The sequence below is a fragment of the Semicossyphus pulcher genome, unplaced genomic scaffold, assembly GCF_022749685.1.
Source record: "Semicossyphus pulcher isolate SPU_LCO1_2020_fin unplaced genomic scaffold, fSemPul1.0.p SCAF_27, whole genome shotgun sequence".
Classification (NCBI taxonomy): Eukaryota; Metazoa; Chordata; class Actinopteri; order Labriformes; family Labridae; genus Semicossyphus; species Semicossyphus pulcher.
This window is the reverse complement of record NW_027211701.1, coordinates 4,926,698-4,950,569: the sequence shown is the minus strand read 5'-3', so window position 1 is coordinate 4,950,569 and position 23,872 is coordinate 4,926,698. Positions and strand designations below refer to the sequence as shown.

The 23,872-nt window shown below is 40.9% G+C and overlaps 1 protein-coding gene and 1 pseudogene across 1 annotated transcript; one reads left to right on the top strand and one right to left on the bottom strand.

The window, feature by feature from the left end:
- LOC138604987 (zinc finger protein Aiolos-like) overlaps window positions 1–23,872 on the bottom strand; it is a 45,049-nt pseudogene that overhangs the window by 12,207 nt on the left and 8,970 nt on the right.
- LOC138604954 (insulin-like growth factor-binding protein 4) lies at window positions 1,308–22,477 on the top strand. Its single transcript, XM_069676995.1, has 4 exons — window positions 1,308–2,198; window positions 13,025–13,188; window positions 14,914–15,039; window positions 18,124–22,477. Exons 1-4 carry the CDS (start codon window positions 1,841–1,843, stop codon window positions 18,259–18,261), a joined length of 786 nt encoding a protein of 261 aa, XP_069533096.1. The 5' UTR covers window positions 1,308–1,840; the 3' UTR covers window positions 18,262–22,477.

Sequence of the window (23,872 nt, the reverse complement as noted above, 5' to 3'; positions counted from 1 at the left end):
GCAGAACCAGTGAGCAGCTCACCCACTGCTTTAGTACATTGTTGTTACAGTCAGTCATCTCATTAAAGCTCTTTACTTGAAATTGACCAGATGCAGTTTTTCATTCAAATATTTGACTTGCAATGCAGAAAGTGTTTGAATAACCACAAGGCCGTTATTATCTTGACTAGTATCTAAATATAATTTATGAATCTGGGTGCCTATAACTAACAACAGGCACAGCAGCACCCACCTGAGTGGGGCTCGGCCTTGTAAGGCTCGCCTGCTGCTCCTGACCCGTCTATGGCAACCAGCTACCAGCCGGAGGAAAAAAAGCGAAAGAAAGCTCTCTCACAAAGGCATTACAATACATGCTGGGTTTCCATGGCAAAATGGAGGAACACAGGAAAAAAAGAGAGACATCGACCAATAAAAGCCATGATTCAAAACCTTAAAGGCTGGGTGCAGGGCATATCTGCACACACACACAGGCAAACAAGAACAAAGTAGCACGCTGATTTACAGACTCTTTCATGATCAGAAACACACATATGTACAATAAAATCTCCCAGCATGAAGTGTTGTTAAAACTTATCCTGCCATCTTGCTGGTGGGAGGCTTTTTTAGGGCCGGTGGGGGCAGGGCAGCACCAAGGAGGGGGGGTTAGACTGTCCGTTTGCCTTTTATAGCTGCCCACTCTGAAAGCGAGAATAGAGACGGAGAGATCTGAGAGACGGACTGACCACTGGACGCACAAGTATGCAAAAACACACATAAACAGACACAGAGGGTGCAGGCATGAGGTTGTTTAGCTGTTTTCGACCCCAGAGGCGCGTACATGAGTGTGTGTTGGGCATTTGGGGTTGATTAAACTGCAACAGCCCGGTTTTGTCTTTTTTTCCGTTTTTAAATCAAGTGGAATGTTTCATCAATTCACAACAAGTTGGACACGTACGACCAAGACTATAATAGTTCTTGCTGCCTGCTCTAAGTTATGCATGTGAACACAGTGAATGTGAGAGAAAGCCACATGTCTGCATGATTAAACAGTTTCAAATAAGTGCATTCTGTGCGTGAACAAGTGAGAGAGTAATTCAGCTGCTTTTTCTCTCCATGCACTCAGGATTGAGAGACGACAAGTGAGGGAGAGTGTATATAAGCCTGAGAGAGAGCGCTACAGAGGGAGACAGAGGGGGAGAGCTTTAGCCTGGCTTTTCTCCGCTGTGCCTTTCAGCTCCTCTCTCACTGTAGAAAGAGGCGTGTCCATGGACCAGTATAAAGTCCAAGGAGAGCCACTCATGTTGAGCCATTCTCAGGAGCGAGTCCTTTGCACTGCACACCAGCAAGAGGAGGAAACTGCAGCTGTGACTTAAAACGCTGCCATTTGATGACCTGCTTTGCATTTGGACACTTGTAGACCAGATTCTTTTCTCTGTGCTTCATTTAAGGACGGACAAGCCTCTGGACTCAAAGGGACAGCAAGACTCACCTGAACAAAGTGGTGGATAATCCTGCCGGCAAGTGTTCGTTGCAACACAACAAAAACTAGTTCTTATCACCACTACACTCGTCAGCTGAGCAGATCAAGAGCAGGCTCCAGTTTCTGCGCTGTGAAATTGAATCTGAGAAACGGAGAGGCAAAACAGCAGAGGCATTGTGTCCCTGCAATTGAAACACTAACCAGCTGAAAATTTCAAAGACCATCCTGGACAAAGCTTCCCTCTCAAACCTCCCTTGTTAGTCTAAATTCTGCTGTTGAAGTAGAAAGTGATAAAAAGCTGCACCACACTCAGAGAGGAGAGGGGAAGCAGAGGGGACCATACACAAGGGCAAAGGATTGCGTGCAGGTGCCGGGGCTGCCATGTTGCGTGGACGTGGCGTGGCAGTTGCCCCATCCTGCTGGGGCCTTTGGACATTCGGCATCCTGTCGCTGGTGGCGCTGTGCTTGTCGGACACAGCCATTCGCTGCCCGGTGTGCTCTGATGAGAGGCTGGCCGCCTGTCATCTACCAGAAGGCTGCGAGGAGACGGTGCGGGAGCCCGGCTGTGGCTGCTGCCCCACCTGCGCCCTGCCCAAAGGGGCTCACTGTGGTGTCTACTCTCCACGATGTGGCACAGGCCTCCGCTGCTACCCGCCGCGTGGCGTGGAGAGGCCACTGCACTCCCTGATGCACGGTCAGGGGGTGTGCACGGATGAGAGGGAGGTGGAGGACAACTCAGGTGAGAGCAAAGGGGTCAGAGTCTTGACCTCTTTACACTGAGCACTTTTTCTTCCTTTAAGCTTTAGTCCTTTAATATAACACATATAACACACACACATGTGATTTCTCTGCAAATTTCAATGTCAAGATGCTGTCATAGCACAAAGCATGTAAGCAGGTCTCTTCAAACCTGGACTAGCGTCACTGCGTCCCCCTCACTCTGTTGACCCCGGCAGACCAGAATACTTTCTGTCTCCGCTCCCTGGGCCTTACCTGAGCCGGGCAGGGTCAGAGTTGGAGGGGGGCGGGGGGTGACAATGTGCTGCTTGTTTACCCTAATCTCGGCTAAGCCCCGAACCAGAGCGTGCACACACACCAGCTCCTCACGCATGGCCTGATGGGAGAGCGCACACAGTCCCCCTGCTGTCTTGCGGCCGCTCGCTGAGAAAAGGGCCCTGCTGTAAGACGCAGAGCAGCTTCAGAGAGGAGAGCGCTGTGTGATAGCTGGGGTGGGCGTGTGAGTGTGTACTGTATGTGTCTGCACTCTGTATGACTGTGTGGCATGCAACTTATTACTTGTTTTAGTAAAAGAAGCGTGCATTTGGTTAATGAAGATTCCCAGCAAGCCTTTGGTGTGCAATTACCTCATTATGTAAAACTGAGAACCTGCAGGTAGTCGTGCAGTGCAGGCAGTGAAATGCATTGTGGTGGTACTGGGAATGTGAGAGTCTGCGTGTGTGTGTGTGTGTGTGTGTGTGTGTGTGTGTGTGTGTGTGTGTGTGTGTGTAATGGGAGGAGGTAATAAAAGCTGCTGTATGAAATGACTGTAATGGAGTGTGGCCAGTCTGGGGCTATTAGAGCTCTCTGCAATCAGTAATTCACTTGGTTCTCTTTCATGGACGCCCCCATCCTCCACCCCCTCCTCCTGCTGCTGCTGCAGAACTCTTCTGTTGCTGTCAATGTCTCTATCACACTCATTTTATTCTCCTCTTTGTTGCTGAATTCCTTTTGCAAAGCAGAAAGCCTGTTTCCACTTTCACTCAGTGGGATGTCTAATGCTGGATGTGTTATCTGCATATCCAGTTCCAGTTCACTGCTTTGACGTTCACTTCTTCCTACTGAGGAAACAGTCTCCTGTGTTTGTCTTCCTCTGCTCTCCTCAAAGGGAGTGGTGTTAATTTCCATTATGCCATATGAGACAATTGTTATAATGTGTCGCAGACAAGGTTGTTCTTTCATTTGTTCCAGATTATCAACTAACTGGTTCGCCGCTACTTCCACTGAGCCCAGGCTCCCAGACAGTAACTGGTAATGGCAGGAGGCTATCTGCTAGCGCCAGAACACCAAAGATTTGTATCAGCTCAGCCAATATAAAACTCCCAGGACGCTCATCTTCATGCAGCATCTGTTTCCCCTGGCCCAGGGTGCACCGCCCCCTCCCAGCTCTAATAAGCCTTAGAGCGCATCGCCCACCGTGTCCAGCTCCTTCATGAGGATGAGCTCATCTGCACTCATTTTGCCAGAGCTGAAATGAGAGCCTTCTGCTCTGTGTGCAGGGCCAGCATAGGTTAGACCGGCACATAGCATGACTAAATGGAATCAGAGAGAAGAGGGAAGCTGTTCATAGCCAGATTAAAATGGAGGGATGAACATTATTTCTGCTCTTTGATCCTGCCTTGTCTGATCAGCTGTCCCAGAACTGGGTTATAGTGCACTGGGGGGAGTCTCGGGTCCTTTTCTCTCCAGGGCGGGGCGGCAGTGGATGGAACATTTTGGAAAGCTCGTAAGTTTTGTTTTTGGTTTTCTGTAATGTGAGCACAGAGTTTTGTTTGACTCCACACTCCTTCTCACCCCTGGAGTCTGTCATAACAAAGCAGGGAAGCTCTGCCCAATAAATCTCACTGTAAATCAATTCTTCTGGGCAGCAGCTCAGATCTGCTGTATAAGAATGTTCAGTGTAAACAAATGGCAGCAGAGAGACAATCAGAAAGGCTCGGGGGGTGGGGGGGCAAAGAGCAACTCCAGTCACAAGCAGGAGATTTCCTTTGTGGCGCATTCACCGTACTTATGCATTATTAAACAAGGGGGTGCATCTACTGAATACATGACTGACACTGCCCCACTCCTAGCAACAGTGAACATGCTAGATAAAAATAGAAGAGGGTTTTTAGAAACCGACAGAATTGCTAATGAAAAGGATCCTGGGATGGAGGCAGATCTCGTCAGCCCAATGGAGGGAATTTAGGGTGTCAGGCTAATAGTTACAGTCCTGCATCTGCATTCTGCAAGGATTTGTGCTGCCTCATGACGCTAACACATTAAAACAGGATGGAAGTACTTATGAGCTATCAGCCCATTTTCTTTGCTGCATTTCTCTCAAAAATGCAACAACCTTCAGGCTATTCCTGAACCAAATTTCCATAGCAACAACAAGCAGTACCCGGCATCTTATGTCAAGGTCTAAGACAGCTTTCATGCATCCTAATATCCCATTCTTAGAAGCGCTCTCTATCCTAATACTGAGAATAAATCTTCATGCATGTGTTGGCATCTGCTCCTTCATTCCTGCCGGGTCTGGCCCGGGTGTCGTATTCAAATGCTTCCCCTCTGACAGTGAAATAGATATTACATACAAACTGATACAGATGTCAGATATGTAAAGTCGTACACCTACAGGCACTGAAGGAGCTGCATGAATGAAGCTGTCTCTGGAGCCAAACTCAGTCCAATTTACTGTGATGCACACAGGTCTTTATGAAAGCAGCATGCTAACCTAGATTCTCCCGCGAGCGAGGACTCCTCAGCACGTTTAGGGAACTGAAAGATGTGGACTTATTTTCAGGATGCCAAAAGAGGATTTTCCAAAACCCTCTTTCCACAGATGTCCCTTAATGTTGTGTATTTGCTTTCTTTGGGTTGTGCAGCACATTTGTACAGCTGGGGCTCTTGTGCAGGAGTAAATGTGATTAGCTAATTGTTGTTCTCAGTGGGACAGGGACCCCCTCTGGTGTTGGAGCTGAGAGATAAACATAAACTGTCCGACAGTGTCCTGGCCATGAAACAGGCCAAATATGAGGAGGACAGTGAAAGCTCGAGGGCTCAGATTTCATATGTGCAACTATTAAACTCCAAATCAATCTGCTTCTCAGTAGCATGATAACTGTTATTCTTATGAACAGGTTAATTCTCTGAGCAGTGATCATCATCATCATCATCATTCATGCATTTTATAAAAAAAACATGATTATACTTGTTACATCACTTCACTGGCTTCAAGAAATGCTGTATGCATTCAACTCCTCTCCTCACTTCAACTCAAGACCCCAATTCTGTGCATATATTAACACAAGAGCAATCCAGTCAAAATCAAGCTAATGATGTCACTAAAATAGTTCGACCTAATTCACTGCAGCTGCAGGTTTCCCTATTCATAGATCTGTTCAGTAGTAGTACCAGAGCATCAACATGTGACGGGTGGCTGAGAATACCCAAACTCACGATGACAGAGTTTACTCACAAATCTTCAAGTTAATACATTGACAAAACAAACCGCGACTGGGTCCTGAAAATGGAGTTGAGATTACGTTTATACCTCGGTTCATTTGAGTTTCAACTGTTGGACACAAATTACCCAAACTCACTGGGATGTCTTTGAAAAATGACTCCATGTAGATGAAAAATAGGATTGTTTCCTGAAAACAGAACAAATGTTGAATCTCAGAGGAGGCAGCGAATGTGGGAAAAAGCTCACTCTGCTCTAAAGTTTCCAAAACATGTTTTATTTTAATCATGCTCTACCATGTTTTGAACGAGAAGATTTTTGTCAGAGGAAAGGATAATGTTTATCCTGATGATGATCCATCTGGAACAGTTTCTGCCCTATCCTTTCTTCATATTTTTCTTTCTCTGATCCACACCTCTCTCTCTCTCTATGTCTGTGTGTGTGTATGTGTGTGTGTGTGTGTGTGAGCGCGATATCTGGCCTATTAGAGACAATAGCAAAGTTCAAGCATTTAGCTCAAGTATTTCACAATTGTGTTTTATTCATTGAAAATGTATAAAAGCCTACAAAGCTGTTGTGTCTTAACGTAATAGAGACTCTGTATAGTGCAGGCTGAAGGCATAACAACATTTTGGGTCCCAATTGAGTCACTAAAACCAAACTTCTCTCGATCTCTTTTTGAGGTCTCGGAGTTCAGTTTTGCTTAATTTCAGAGAAAAAAATAATAAAACTTTCAGAAACTACACAATCCTACACAAAACACTGTGTTTATATCATTGCATGTTTATAAAAAATTGGCCATAGCATCTTGGTTTCAGACTGAAGCCCATTTGAAGGTACCTTTCCCTCTAGCAGGGGGCGACTCCACCGGCTGCAAAAAGAAGTCTTATTGTATGCGAGTCTACCATAAAATGACTCAACTTCTCACTTGATTTATTAACATTTTCTTAATTACTTTTTCGTCCTAATCTCTAGTTTAAAGTCTTCTAAAACAAAGCGAGATGTTAATTTAGTAAAATATGGTGCCATTTAAAGTAAAATTGATGATAAAGAATACTTAAAGACCCCCTCCGGTGAAACTCAAGTTTTAAACCTTAACCTTAAGTTTTAAACGTAAACATCTCCATGTGGTGTTCTTCATGAGCTACAAGACATATCAGGGACAACATAAGCAGTCATCTCCATGGCTGGGCCTGTCTGCTTTTAAACTGCAGTGTACCAAGGACAGGCTGAACAACACGTTCTCAGATTGGCAGGTTTGAGACGTCACAAACCTAAGGAGCCAATCCCGTTAATGGACGGGGTGACACTATGCATATCATTATGTGCAACCTATGGCAACCACTTCGGCGATGTGCGAGTCAGCTGTAACCGTCATCGTGATTTTTGCAAACTCACTGCTGACTCTCAATGTTAACGTTACTACTACTAATGACTACATTTCAAGCTAGCTAAGTTTCCACAAGTTGCAACTAAATGATGGCAGAGACGTGTTTTGTTTGCGGCTGTAATTTTACGAAAGGAGGAACGAAGGAGGAGATGCCTTAGGAGGATTTTTACAAGGTAATCTGGGCGGTTCTGGTTCTTCCACGGACGAAGAGTCTACAATAATGATAAAATGATCGCTGAAACAAATACCGATTATAGTATTTCATGTTGTTTTTGTGCACTATCACTTTATATAGTGAACTAAAAATGAATGTGGCCCTCTGACACAACATCTGACCCCAGCCTGGCCCCCTTAGTAAAATTGGTCTAAAACCGCCACTGAAGGTAATTGAACGTATTTTGCAGAAAAAACGTGGTTAAAAAAATGGAGACGACCAAAACTTCTCTAAATTCAACGGCTCCAAAACGGCAGCGCAAAAACCAATGGGGGACATCATAGAGTCATCGTATGCTTCATTAATACGGTTTATGGGTGGACCACAGTGATTAGATATGTTAGGTTAATGAATAAGTAATAAAGAAAAAGTAATGCTGAAAACCTTTATGGGACATAATTTTTAATATCAACGCTAAAATTCTACATTTGTCTCAAATTCCTTTTACACGCACACATGCATATGTACAGTTTAACATCTTTTAACTTAAAAGCTGAAAGAAAACATCATTGTGGTTGTTGTACTTTGTGCATTGCTGTAAAATCATTTGAGGCAATGCAGGTTTTTAGGGGGTTAAAGATCGAATAAGCTGAAGCTTTTTAGGCATGAGAACGAGCTTGTGAATGCAGAAAGTTAGTTTAAATCACTTTTATACCCATTCTGGTGGCCAAGTAAAACATATTAAAGCAATTTTTTGTTTGACCTTTTGGGTAGCTACTGCTTTTAATCTTTGTAGGGCAGAATAGACTAAACGTTTAATGAAAAGATTTAATAGTTTCCGAAGAATAATCTATCATACCCGTCAAATTTGAAAAGCTTGTGTAATTTAGGATTCAAAGCAGAAGTGTGTATTTTAATGATTTTTAGATTTGATCGTCCAAATTTATTTTTGAAAGAAACTAAATCAGAGAGCAGAGATAGTAGGCAGCTGCTCTGATTTCAAACTCATAAACATGTTGGCTGTCTAGTTTGAGTCCAAAGTGGCAAGAGAAGTAAAGGCAGTACAGCAGGTTTCCTTTCAACAATAATTATCTTCATTAACCCTTTATATGCCTTCTGACTAACTGGCTTTCTTTCAGCACATGCTGGTAGAGTTGAAAAGTGATCTTACACAGGCACTAGGCATCAGCTCTGATGATTAACTGGTTCACAGAAATCTTCCTCCTGGAAAGCCATGTTCTGACATTCTGGCAGCTTCAGTGTTGACTGAAAAGAACTGGTTTTTGGTCGTAAGCCTGGTAGACTTTTGAGCTCGCTGCCAGAAACTTGAAAAGAATTCACACTTATCAAAGTGTTAGCAAAGGTTTTGGAGAAGAAGTCTCCACATACATTATTAACTTTTCAGGAGATTAGTTTCTGTCAATATAATATAATCTATTCTGTCGAGGAGAACAGCCACACTGCAGACGTGTGAAGCCACTCTTGGCAGGTTTTATGGATTGATGTTTTGTAATCCACAAGTTTGTAAATCATATATATAATTAAGATGACAGGACAGAAATGGATCTGATCCCTGGGCACTGTCAGATAGCATAAATAAGATTTTTAAGACCTTTTAATTAACCAGATAAACAAACGTTTTACAGATTAATGAAAGGTTCAAACAAACTCGAGGCTTTCTTCCAGGAGATCTTGGCTTGATTTCTGTGTGAAACAATAGCCAAGGTTGACTTTTTTAAAGTTACAAAACACATGTTATTGATGTAACTAATGTGGCTTAAGTGATTTATAACTAAACCATGTGTTTTATTTTTACAAACTTAACTAACTAGTTATGCTTCCTAAACATAACCAGATTGCAACAAGTTTGCTACATTAACCATGCCTTGATTATTGCACAACTGACCAGATGTGTATTTTATTGTTGCTAACTTGAGAGCGGAGCCCTGCAGAAGTGATGAGTACATTCATGGTCACATTTACGCTGCTGTATTTCAATAAGAGTGAGACTGTGTTGTCTCTCACTATCCTCAACAGATCGGTCTTAAAAAGAGCATCATTGAAGTCATTACTTTTAAGAGGGAGCATCCAAGTGTTTTGTGTCTCATGTAGTGGCCTCTCTTGGCTCCGAGCCAGCATCTAAAGTAATGGAAGTATAAACCACGGGAAAGAACTCTGTCAATCTCGCTGAGCAAATATTTGTTTGAGGAGGATATTTGTCTTTGAGGTTTTCTAGTTCAGCTTAGTTTAAAGCCACTCACAGTGACATCTGAAAACTGATGATGCTCCTTACATCAGCGTTCTGCACAGTGCGTGGACAATTATATAAACAGAATACAAAGCATGCTGTTTTCACAATCATTAAATGGTGTAACCAATGTTAGTGATGTTTTTTTCTGAGGCAGAAAATATTCTAATCTCTCTCACGTCCCATAATGCTCACGTCTGGGGGTCAGTGTAAAGCATCCATCAGCAAGCGTGCGACTGATGTGACAACAAATATTTAACAAAGAAGTAGACTGAGCAACAGATGCAGTTTATTGTGTCAGAGATTTGGAATTTGTCAGCTTAGTGCGGACAGAACGGAGCTTTGTGTTCCCTCATCATATGTAACAGCGCCAGCTAATCAGACGCTGATTGACCTCATCCTAGAGAAGATTTGACTCATAAATCTGACAAATGAAACCTGCTGACTATTAGACATGGAGCTATATAGACTTTATTATTATTTATTATTAGACTTTGTATTTTTTAAGTAAAAACTAGCTGGTTCCAAATTCATAAATGTGATGATTTGCTGCTTTTTTTTTCTGTACAGATCGTAAATTAAAGTTATAATCTCAGTTTCGTTCTCTTTGGCGGCAGATATCCAGACAGTGTTGCATGTGTGACGTCCACGGTTGGCTCCGGTTGTAACTCTTGATTTCCCTCGCTGACGGTCGCTTTCCTCTTTAGACTATTTGCCTTCATCTGAGCGTCGAATTTGTTTCTTTTTCTTTGGATTTTCACTTATTTTTGAAGTTGTATCTGTAGTCATCGATCTTCTCTTTGTTTGTTCAGCCATTGTAGATTACTGTTTACTCGCAACACATGCAGAGACCGGAATAGCAGCCGCTTAGCTCTCTGGCAGACCAACCACTGCTGGCTGATGAAAAACGCGCCACTAACTGGGCACCACTTGTGATTTTTTCCGCGAAAGTCGCAACAGACACTCAGTCTGTGATACTGCAAATGCAAAGGCTTTCATCAGTGGGCCACAGGCTCAATCACCATTGTGTTGCCGCATTTGGCAATAGATAGAGACTTAACAGACATTTACTTAAACGAAAATCTTCAAGAGTATTACTTTAAGGATCTTTGATTTGTCAACTTCGGTTGGACAAAAGAAGTTATTTGAAGATGTAAATTTGGTTCTGGGAAATTGCGATGAGCATTTTCAATTTTTTGGGTGATTTCATAAATCAAAAATAATCAACAGGTTAATCAGTAATGACAATAATATGTAGTTGCAGCCCTAGAAGCTAGCTGTCTCTGTTAGTTTTAAAAGGATCTTGTTTGCTTGGTTTCACTTGTAACAACGTACCAAAAGACCAACAAAGAAGTGAAGTCTGTTTCTGATTCTTCGTAAGACTATATATTTACTCAGGCCTCTCCTTATCTCTGCTGTGCACCTGTGACTGCCAACGCACTGCATCATATCAGCTCCAGGGCTGATAATACACTAAAGGAATTTATATTTCAAAAGCCAAGAGCTGCTGATCCAAATCATATGAAACCACACAGAGAAGTGGCAACTTCCTCCATGGAAATCAGCAGTGGCAGCAAACAGGACATGCCACCTCTGACCCACTTTTAATCACTTTGGCTCGCCCTCTGAAAGAGAGTGGAATTGAAAAAGTGTGAACTGGCAAAAGAGGAGAAAGAACAACTTGGAACGAAGGGAAACAGCTGAAAGCCTGTTGGCTCTCGTGGAAGAAAGTGCTGATGAGCAAAGCTCAACAGCAACGAGACTAAAAATACAAACAGCCGAGAGACACTTCCCCCCCAGACGAGCCAAGCCATGCAAGATGACTGTCTGTGAAGTTCACCTTCCAGCTCCAGTCTCCAAGTTTTAAAAAACTGTCATCACCAGCAAATAGGTAATGAATACAGCAAAGCCAGGACTGGCACAAGAACTAGTACTGCAAAGAAAAGCTGTATGCCTTCATGCATTGTTGACCTGAGAAAAGGCTGCACACTGCACAAGATTAAGGAGGCTACTGACCCACCTTCATTGTCTCTCTGCCAAAAACAATTAACTGGATGCCTGGCAGTTACCTTAGATATAAACCAGAGCTCAGGCCTGGTTCAGTGATCAGAGCAAGAATAGCTAAAACCTGCAGTTTAAAGTGCTTTGATTCCAGTGCCAATCTGTAAAATGCCATCGGTTATGGGCAGAAAGCAGAAAGTGCTGCCAAGTCTTACAAGCCACAGGTGAAAGGCAACATGCAGGCGCACAAAGAAAGACACACACATCCTTTAATCCCCCATTTCACCCATCTTGTGCCCCCCAACCACCAACCAGCACACACACACACACACACACACACACACACACACACACACACAGTTGTGCCCGTTTGTGACAGTGCAAATACCCTCTAACAACCTCCATCTGGCACAGACTGGGGTTGTTGTGGAGGGGTGGAGGATGAAGAGGGAGGGGGCATTTCCTGAGGAAGCAGCTGGCTGCTTGCAGGGCCACAATGCTGCAGGATTATAGGGATGTAAAGGTGAATGTGGCACAGACCACAATGTACAGAGGGTGGTAGAACAGGGGTGGTACAGTTTATAAAAGCCTCAGAGCTGGTGGCATGGCAGCAGTGGTGCAGGAGTAGTTGAAAAGTATCAGGGTGAGAGCTGAGGTACAGATTACCCCCCAGAGCGCCAACACAGCGCCGTGTCCTTGAGGTTAACCTGGCCTCATTTTTAGCCTACATCTCACCACGTTCAGCTGGATGGATGTTATGTAGAAGGACAAGGATGAGAGGAAGAGCTGCTCCTGCTCTATAACTGACACCAGAGTAAATCATGATTATAAAGGAGTTAAGTTGCTTTCAGTTCTGCTCATCACATTAAAATGTGGTATTATTATGATGCACTTACAACCATTCGTCACTTTCACACTTATTTAATGACAAACGGTTTATGTAGCACAGTTAGAAAGAACATCCTAGGGCTGTACCCGACGGATGTTGTCAGTCTAACTGGATTTGGCTGTTCAATAGAAAGCTTCGACAAATCGTTCTTTTTTCTCTGTTCAGTGCCAGAACAAACTCCAACATAAGCATTAGTGTTGAAAGTCACGTCACAGTTGTATTTAACAACATAAATTAACTGCATGCTGGATTTTAGTTGGCCTGTGAGCTAAAGTTGGCAGCAGCTCGGCTCGCAGACCCCCAACAGCTCTCTTTAGTGGTTTAATCAGTTTTTAGAAACAGGTTTGTGTGTTTTAGAGAGAGGACACCTCTGCAGATAATTTTCTCCTAATAAAAACCTTGTGAACAATAGAAACTAAAGTTTCATTTTGAGTCTGTTTGTAGTTAGTTTGCAGCCTGTCATGCTGATACTCAAGCATCACTCTGTGTACAATGACGCAGCTAAAGAGCAAAAGTGCAGATTGACTGACAAAATGTGAGTCGACTGTGTGTTCTGGACCTTGATAGTTTGAATCTTCAGCTTTTAGGGAGCAGACCTCGTGCATTGTTCATTTTATTTTGGAATTTAAGGAACTAAAGTTTTATTCCTTCCTTCCTCTAGCGATGGACCGGCAGGATGAGATCATCCCCGAGCACCCGAACAACAGCAATATCCGGTGCAGTCCACAGGACAAGCGCTGCATACAGAAGACTCTGGCACGCCACCCTCCAAAATCCACAAATCAGAGAAGCAACACGGCCAGGGAGGAGACCAAGGCGGCGCTGGTGAGAGAAACAATCTTTTGACATCTTTATCAGTTTTACAGAAAATAACAAACCCAGGCAGTCCCTCTGTGCAGCGCATTCCTCCGCCCCAGCAGCTGTTTTATATTAAGCTTTATAGTTCAAAACCACAAGCGTAACAGTCACATAATAAATTGTACAAATTAGTTATGTACAGACCGTAACATTTAATTGCGATCTTGCATAATAAAGTACAGGTGCACATTGACATCAACATGCAATTAGATCTTTTTTTTTATTGTCAAGAGCAGGATCATAAAATCCCTATTAATCAGGAACAGGCTGGCTACATGATGACACAGTGATGCCACACATGTTGACATATAGATACACATAAAGATCAGGCCGCCTACCCTTCAGGGTTCCTATACATTTTCCATTACACGTTTCAGACTTTTTCAGACTCCAAGGTTTCCAAACCTATCTGTAGATTTGTTCAGATTGTTTTCAGACATCTGAGGACAAATCGCCAGATGTTCATTATGTAAATAATGGACATGGTTTCAGATTCAACATTTGACCATCGTCCCACCTTCAATCTCTAAGAAAGGACGTGACTAACTGTTGCCTATACTTAATATTGAATGACTAATATTAAAAATATGGTTCCCCCCGATATTTTTAGTCTCTTTTAAAGTCATTATCTCAAAGATTTTCATTTAAATAAATGTCTGTTAAGTCACTGTCTATCACCGAATGAGGTAACACAATGGTGATTGAGCCTATGGCCCAAAGATGAAAACCTTTGCATTTGCAGTATTACAGACTGTGTGTTGGTGGCGCCCAGTTAGTGACGTGTTTTCCGTCACCCAGCAGTGGTTGGTCTGCCAGAGAGGGTAGGCGGAGCTAAGCGACTGCTTTTCCCATCTGCAAGTGTTGCAGTAATCTACTATGGTTGAACAAACAAAGTAAAGATGGATGACTACAGATACAACTTCATAAATAAGTGAAAATCCAAAGAAAAAGAAACTAATTTAGCGCTCAGACGAAGGCAAACAGTCTAAAAAGGAAAGCGACCGTCAGCGAGGAAAATCAAGAGTTACAGCAACAAAGGGAGCCAACCGTGGACGGCACACATGCAACACTGTCTGAATATCTTGCAAGTGTGCTCCTGCAATTACTGTTTATCGCCATAGGTGCCGCCAAAGAGAATGAAACTGAGATCTTCGAGATTGTAACTGTAATTTACAATCAGTACAGAAAAAGAAAAGCAGCAAATCATCACATTTATGAATTTGGAACTAGCTAGTTTTTACTTAAAACATTACAAAGTATACATCAATTCCTAAGATTATTATAACTTTAAGAATAACAACGAAAATAAGTTGAAACTGTTCAACATTTAAATAGTAAAATGTTCACTGCGTACTTATCCATAATTTACTTCCTCTTAACTTTCCAGGAACCCTGTAGGTAAAAAGTTAATCCCATTACTACTCTCCTTACTTTATTAGACTTGCAGGGATATGATTTATGACTCTTTTATGACCAACATAAATGATATCTTAACTTACAATGGTTAATTTTTAGTTTTTAGATTTTACTCGATCTTTCTCACTTTAAATGTTAGAGATAAAAATGTAAAATTCTTTTTAACAGCCTTTATCTAACATCCTTGTTCAAATCTCTAAGTACATCTTTGTCTATAAACTCTGATATTAATGTAAATATAATAAACATTAAATAAAAAATGGACTTCTCTTGCAGGCTCCGTGTCGTGCTGAGCTACAGAGAGCGTTGGACAGATTGGCGTCAAACAGCCGCACACACGATGACCTCTTCACAATCCCCATACCAAACTGTGACAAGAACGGAGATTTCCACGCTAAACAGGTCTGTGAGTTCAAGCACACACACAAACACACTCTTTTAGGAGCTCTTTGGCCATGTGTACTATAGTGAACTGTGAATCTGCATTTTTAAGCCAATGCAAAAAAAACCCGGCAATCTTTATATTCCAAACAGCTCCTTTTGAACCGCGTTGGCAATCTGTGAGCCAAAACACAAAACATGCGTGCAGATGATGAAATATTGTCTAACTTGTTCAAGAACAACACTAAACACTCTCGTGGTAAAGCCAAGATCTTATTTTCCCAGCACACATTAAAGTGATTTACTTCAGAAATCAACAGTTGCTGCGCGTGTAAAGTGGTTTCCCCTAAACTGTTGGACAATGATCCCGTTACTGCTGTGATGGATGCAATTAGCTTTTGGATGCAGTTCCTTGTTTAACTTTGCAACATTGGGCAACGACGCAGATAAGAGTGAGAGAATGAGAGAACCTAAAAACAAAGATAAGACTGCTCTCTGAGCCGTGTATGCAATCAGAGCAGCAGATAGAGAGTCATTGATAAAAGGAAAAGCACCAGTCATTAACAGTCTGAGTTACGTTGTTGTGTAACGTGGTTAAAGTTTCTGTCTGCACAGATTCACAGGCATCTGTTTACTGTTTAACTAAAAGTGCACCGAGATAAAAACCTTGTGGGAAATAAAACACAGGTCAACAGGGGCAACTGGGAATCATTTCATGGTTGGATGGCTCTGAGATTCTTAACTGGTCTTCAGGGTTATTTGAGACTGTAAATCATTAGAGAAAAAGCACAAAATCACACATATATTTGGTTTTAGAGGAAAAGTTTAAAGACTAAATAAAGCTCTGAATCCTAATTAATTCACATGGAAACATTCTCAAAGTTTGTTTAAAGTTATGTCTCGAGTTTCAGTTAAATAACTATGTGTTAAGTCTCTATCTTTTGACGAATGGCCCACTGATGACAGCCCGAGCATTTGTTGTGTTCTTTGGAATTACGAAATGGGTGTTGAATCGACATTCCAGGGGAAAATCACAAGCAGCTTCCATCATTTGTCAACCAGAGAGAGCACACAGAAGTTGTGAACGTTTTTTTCTCAGGTCACTATGGCTGAAGTAAAGTTCGCTGACTACAGGCTATGAAACTTCAAAAGTGAGTGCTTATTCAAGGAAAAATAAATAGATTCCATGTGAAGATAAAGACAAACACTTACTGCCACTTTACTGGCAGCAAGAATTCTGTTTGGATCACTGATCTAGTGAGATCCAAAAACTTTTACAATCCAGGTTGGATGTCATCTTGAGAGTAATGGCCCCGTCAACAAAGCATTAACGACTCTTTCAAGACAATAAAAGTAGTCTGTAACCTCTTTCTTACTGCTCTGTCCTGTACAAACCTGCTCTACTGCATAGGCTGCATATAAGAAGTGGACATATCCACAATGTTCAAAAAGTAAAGCAAATGCAGAAGTGCTTAGACTCCTCCTAAGCAGGGGCCACTTCACTGGTCGCAAAAAGATGTAGTCTATATAGAAGTCTACCTGTTGATGACCCGACTTTTCAGTTGATTTAACAGTTAACATTTATGTTCTCCATGGCTGGTTTCAAGAAGTACAGCATTAGGCTTGTTTTGTAAATGAAGGTCTCATTTAGAATAAAATGCTTCGGGGCATGGCTACCTGTGATTGACAAGTTAATACCATGGCCACCTGGCAGGCAGGATAAAACTGTAGCAATGCCTTTTCTGTGTCTAAGTGTCAAATATGGTCACTTCATGCTCCAAAAACCAAGATGGCGACAGCCAAAATGCCAAACTCAAGGCTTTAAAACGGTGGTCCATGAACCAAGGGGTAACATCACAGCGGTTACATTTCCTCTTATGTCCAGTCTACGATTTATAAATTCTTGAGATTAACTCAATGCAAATGATCACCTTATATAATATGGGAAAATAGCTTTTTACATTTACAGCAAATTCAGAAAATTGTTATGATTCAATGAGAGTTGTGTTTATGTCCACCTTGTAAATTTCAGAACAATGTGCACCCTTTTTTTAGCTCTGTTTTACACTCCACCAACTCATGAGGCAAACATCCTTCTGCTGCCGCACAAGTTGCTCAGTTTTTTTAAAGTGCTGTTTGGTGTTAGACTGGGAAATTTCTATGGGTAATCGAGCCTGTGAGAGAGTGAGCAGTATGAGTGAATACAAACATTAAAGTTTTAAGCAGTAAAATGAAAATATTAAAACAAGACTAGGTCAAAACCTAGTATGTGGCTGACATCAGGTCAATGTGCGCTTTTGTGTTGCAACACTGGAAGTGTGGCGTGTGCGTGACGGCTGCATGATTTCGTTTTTCGTTTTCATTTTAAATGCATTAAAAAGATGAAAGTCCTCACACTGCTGGCGTGACACGTGCCGAAAATGTAGAGAATAGGAGGCTCGCCTAATTTTACTGCTAGCTGTGCGGTTCTTGGCCACAATACACGGTGAAAATGAATTGTGATGAGTCCTATTGATCTCTGACAGCAATATTACCATGTCTTCCTGTAGTAAACGTCACAGGCATGGAGAGTAAAGTAGGTCAACACTTTCTATATGCTTTTTCAGAGTAAAAGCCTGATCTGGAATTCTGACTCCCCTCGTTTGTACACAATGCTTTTATTTTGAAGTGTTTCCCGTATTCATCAGAGCACCTTTAATATGTTAACCTGCAGTAGAAAAAGCTGTCTTATGTATCAGGGCTATGTATCGCAATAATCTGGCAATACAATACATATCATGATACGCAGGGACAATTCAATACATCTTCATATATAGTTACATTGTTAGCAATCAATACACATCATCCTGTCCCAGTTTATGTTGTGAGGTTGGACTGGAAGACTGAAGAAGATGAAGATAAACAACACTGTTATCTAGTGGTTCGGATTTTAACACAAAATGAAGCACTGCCTCAAATCCTTGCAACTGAACTATTTGTGAAAATTGTGCTTTTGCAAATCAAACAGTATCACAAAACATAATTTTGCAATACTCAAGTTAATGGATATTTTCTCACACCCCCAATATGTAACTACAATATTCTACATATATTTCATGCCCACAGTGTCATCCTGCACGTGACGGCCAGCGGGGAAAGTGCTGGTGTGTGGACCAAAAGACGGGCTTGAGGCTGCCGGGGCCGCTGGAGCTGCGAGGGGAACTGGACTGCCACCAGTTAATGACTGCCACGCTGAGGGATTGAGGAGCGAGGAGAGCAGAGGGAGTGCAGGACCAGCTTAACTCTACTGGTGCTTATTAGTAGAACTACATGCGGAAAGGACTTCGCTCTAAAGCCTCGCTTCACCTGAGGCCAACGGTACTAGAGCTTGCGCAACAAAAAGGAAACCATTGATTTGAGTTCTTTTGCTATTTTGTTTCTGTGTGTGAGAGTATGTGATCTCTTTGAGTCTTTGAGCACTTGGTGTGTATTGTTTCTACTATGTGAACTTACGACCGGCGCTTGGAGGTAACAGGTGGCTGACAAATGACTTCCACAGTTGTAGTTGTGATATTTGTTAGAGCAAATGTGTTGTTTTCTCCAGTCTATCTTTGGTAAAGTATAGTTGAAAAGTCAGAAAATACATAATTCCCACCAGATAATCAGAGCTGAATTACAACTGGAGCGGTTGGCATTTGTTTTCATTGTTTCTGGAGCACTATAGATCATTTAGGAATTACTGCATCAGGACAATCCAGACAGATTAATCATTAAAGGATTGTGTACTAGTTTTTCACACAATGTGTGTATTTGGTTGTACTGTGTGGCTCTTATTGTACTGCCCTGTATGTATGTCGTAAACCCTACCCCTCTGGTTAGTATGTTCAAACAAACCATAAAATATGTATGCAAACACAAAGAGTGGTGACAGAGTATCGACATGTGAGTAGCAATAAAAGATGGGATGAGATCAATAGATAAAACTAAAGAAAGAAGCGGGGGCGACCAATGAATCAAACAATCTCCTGCAATGAGTAACCAAATGATAAGCCATAGCTTTTCACAACATCAAGACCAAAAATGGAAAGAGAGATTAAAACAAAGCTAGAATAGATTTGCTTCATGGCCCTGTGGGTTACTCTGCATGCTCCTCTCGTCTCAGGAGCATTGTGGACTGGCAGCGCTGTGGGCTAAAACCTCTGTATGATGCTGATAGGATAATCTCATTTCTCCAGCTGGTGCTAAGAAGCCAGTGTGGCTCTTGTGTTTGTGTGAATATGCTTCATACAGGATTTCTCTCCAAACTGACTGCTCTGCAGAACTTTGGTGGTGCTATATACTCATTGTGCCAAAATATGTAACAAAAAAGATGGCTTCTGCACTTTTTGGGCATTTTTTAAAGATTGGAATAAGCGACTGAGATTTTTGAATAAAAAGGAGATGAGCAATTAGCATCAGCAAGTGTTAAGATCAACCAAATGTGTGACCATCTGCACAAGCTATTGACGTGTGTTTTCAATGTTATTGTTTAAGTATCAGAGTAACATCCCACATTGGCTTTGCACTTTCACTGCATCTAACCAGCTAAATGTTCTGTTAACAAGTGTTTTATTTTGCAGGCTTGATGTGTTTTAAATACACAAGCAGAGTGAGCAGTAATAGCTTTTAATGACTGAGCTTAAGCTTAGTGACTGAGCTTGATTTAAGCTTAAGTTAAGCTTAAACTTAAGTTAACACAAAGGAAGATAGCATTGCAAGACTTTCCTCTGTTAACCTGAGACAGCCAGTTTTCATTATGATTGTCTGTAGACCATCACACTAATAATTAGCTAAGTGTATAACCAGACCAAGTAACACAGCTATACATAACATATTTTAGATGTCATAGGGAAGGCTGGTATTATTCGCATAGCAATTTGATTGTACTATTGTTGTGAGTCATGATTTTGCAGGTTTTAGCTAAAGCTGGTGTTTGTCACCACCGAATATGGACAGCCTGCTTAATCTGTTCCATGGGAAACTTTGCCTTTTATTGACTCGACTTATTATCAGTTTGTTCAGTAGTAAAAGAGGGACAAAGAGCATAGCAGACAGAGAGTCAGGTCATTCCCACACAGAACAGCATCAATCAACATGGGTGTCTAGATTATGGGGCAGTTATGGCAGATGTTTTGAAATGGAAAAAAAATACATATTAACAATATGAATATTCAGTGTTTTTTTTTTATTTCTCTGTCCCAAAACTCTAATTCGACCTCAAAGTCAATTAAACCGTTAATATGACTATTTGACACAACACACTGAAAGGGGGCAATTTAGCTTCAGATATAAATAAAAAAGTGCCATAAAAACATTTATCATCATGCATTTTTTGCAAATTTTTTTCCGTGTACATGCATTTATTAACAGAGTCTGAGACAAGCCCATAGACTGTATATAAAAGTGGAAGTAGCCACTTGGTTTGAAAATGAAGCCTAGTGAAGGTCAGCAGGGGGCGACTCCACTGATTGCAAAACAAAGTCTGATTGTATCAAAGTCTACGAGAAAATTAACCCACTTTTGTCTTTATTTGTTTTCCCAGTAAACATTTATCTAATTAGTTAATGGTGTAAATCTCTAGTTTGAAGTCTTCTCTAATACAGCATGATGTTCATTTTGTAAATAATGTTTCCATTTAGTGTAAAATAGAAGATAAAGAAGGATATGCTTTAAGGCATGGCCGCCTGTGATTAACAAAAGACTACCAGTGTGATCTGTCAACTAAGGTGGCTGACAAGGGCAATCGCTGACGGTAGAAACGCGCTGCAAATGAATAAAACATGCTGCAAAAGGCCGGAACAAATGCATTAACATCAAACGCACTGCAAATACAGAAACGATGCTAAGTGAAAAACACACAAACCCAGAAAACACACGCAAAAGGTAAAAAAACGCTGCAAATCCAGTCAACACAATGAAAGCGCTCCAGGCCTGTAGGGGGCGCTAAGTGTAGCTGGTTTGTTTTTGACGGTAGAGAGAGAAGGAGACAGTGACTTTATTGGTTGTCAGACCATGTAACGTTAGCCTTTTTTTTTATTCGGTCATTGTATTTGTTCGGGATTTGGTTTTTGAATTGGCATTGTTTCTGAATTTGCAGCCTGTTTCTTCTAATGGAAAATAGTTGGGCCGTTACTGCCTTTGTCGGCCTCTGTAGTCAACCAGAATAAAGGTGTAGGATGGCATATCTGCCTTCTCAAAAAATTAAAACAAGATAGCGATACCCTGAATGCAAAACTAAAGGCTTCAAAAAGGTAGTCCACCGACAAAAGGATGACGTCACTGTGGATACATCCACTTCTCATATACAGTCAAATGGTCTCCTTGCACTTCTTCTCTCATTTGTATCTAGTGCAAGGTAGTAAAACAAACAATCTACAGCAGTGAAAAGTAGCTCTTCCACAGTAATCTCAACCCAGCTAACTGGGAAAAGCTGATATTGGCCAGATAATTCCCAACATAGTTCAGACTGAGGTTTTTCTTAGATTTATCTTCAGTGCATTTTGAAGGGCGTGAGGGTGCAAAGGTGATATTCTGGAGAATTAGCACAGTCCTTCTGCTATTTGTACACAAAAAACTTACATTATGTTTTAGTGCTTTTTGTTTTTCTATAATGTTGCTACAAAACTGCATTTACTGCATAAACTATTAAATTGGAATGGAAAAAACAGACAAATCGTTTTACAGCCAAAATGACCTAGTTATTTTTTGCAAATGATCTAAGTGAATCACTGTGGCCAATGGTCAATTTATACACTTGCAGGAAAGTTTGTTATCTGTTGGGTACTTCTCTGTGTGACTTAAGAAAGAAATTAATCTAAAGGTGTTTCACCAAAACACAGATGGATAGTGTGAAGATGGTATGGATGGAGAATCAGTGCTAGAGCTTTAAAGCCAAATAAGCTAAAAACTGTTCCAATGACTATGAACAACATACTTGGAGACGCTAATACTCATTTAGTGAACTGTATACACATGAAAAGTTCCAGCAGAATCCCATCTCATCATTTATCAATTAATGAAGTGTAACTTTTCACATTTCACTGTTAAATAATCTTTTAAAGAGATGGTGAAGGGTTCTGGCTTTTATTTTGTAAAGGCCTTCTAACTACATAAACTGTGTATTTAAGATGTAGTGCGTCGCTTGATCTCTAACTTTGCTGTACTTAACTGTAATTGCATTTCTAAAGAAAAGACTGTTCCTTTTTGCCTTTGATATTATATATATATATTGTGTAGAAGACATGAAGTAATTTTTGCATGCATACAAATGGAGTGGGGTTGGTAGTAACTAAGGTCTTGTGTATCTCAAACAGGACAGGACCGTTATACTCGAACACTGAAGTGATCAAAGAACTAAAATATAGAACTTCAACCAATTAAATTATCAGTTGTAAATGTTTCCCCATGAAAATGTACACATTGTAATACAAAAATTAAAACACTTTAGAATCTACAATGTCGTTGTTGTTGTTGTTGTTGTTATTAGTATCAATAGTAAGAATTGGAAGTAGCTTATCACAGATAAGTTGGTGCTTGCATATTTGTTAGTCAATAAGTCACATGAAAATAACAAATATGGGATACTGATTTAAGAGGGGGAGAAATTCACAGATTAGCAATATGGTGGCAGATATGGGTAATTTCTGAGCTTGAATGAAAATTGGTCTTTTATGAGGATTGTGCTTTAAAATTACTATAAACAGTAGTACTGGGGAGGCAGTTTTCTTAAACAAACTAGATTGACATCAATGCAGTTGTATGCCTCTGTCAGTTTCTTAAGTCTCAGCGAGACAGGGAAACAGGGATATAATTCAATACTGAAAATATTTTGAAGAATACCTTACCCTTAAAACAAAAAAATGGCATAAGTTGGGCTAAATTTAACAAGTCAGGTTGCACCACAATCCCAGGAGGAACAAAATACCAGAGATGTGATTGAGGGTAGTCCTTTCTCGCAACAGCGATTTAAAGTGGGAGGAAAATAATTGATTAATCAGTAGTGGATGGTGTGGTTCTCTGAGACAGAGGAAACCAGATGTCATAACATTCCCTTGAGGCCAGACGAGAATGGGATGGAAATTTAGTTAAAGTTATCTTTGACCACCAAAATCTAATAAGTTCATCCTGGAGACCAAATGCATGTTTACAGCTGTTAATCTTGCATCCCGTCTGTTTTTCGGGATGTTGGCTCGATACTTGTCAGGCTCTACTTGCAAGAATTGGGAGTATGGAAATTACGTACAGGCAAATATAAATATAGACGAGGTACATAAGATGTGCTAGTTAATGGTGTTTGGTTTTTTTTTTAATCAAAAATGTATTTACTATTCATAAAATTGGGTTGCCTCCATTTCACACAACGTAATCTGTAATAATAATTTAACAAGTATTGTTCTGTATAGTTTATACAAGTTCAGAGTTTTGGGGGGGACGATTTCAGTCTTATGTGTTATATTCTCAACTGTAATACATTTTTTTGTTATTACTAAAGTCAGTGTCAAGGTTCACTGTTACTTATTGTTATATTTGCTGTTTAGGTAAGTGAATGATAAGTTTTCATTTATTATCTCTAAATGTAAAAGGAAACAATTAACTGGATGACTACATACATGCTGCTAAAGGTCAAAATCTAAACATTACTTACTGTTTTAAAGATCAAAACAAAAACTTGGAACAGCTATTGTTTCACTACAGTAGTACCACAACTTAATATCTACGGTTAATATCACACACATTTTTTAAAGACTCCCTCCAGTGAAAATCCAGTTTTTGATTTTGTAAACATGTGGCGTTTCTGATGTGCTACAAGACATATTAGGGACGACATTAGCAGTCA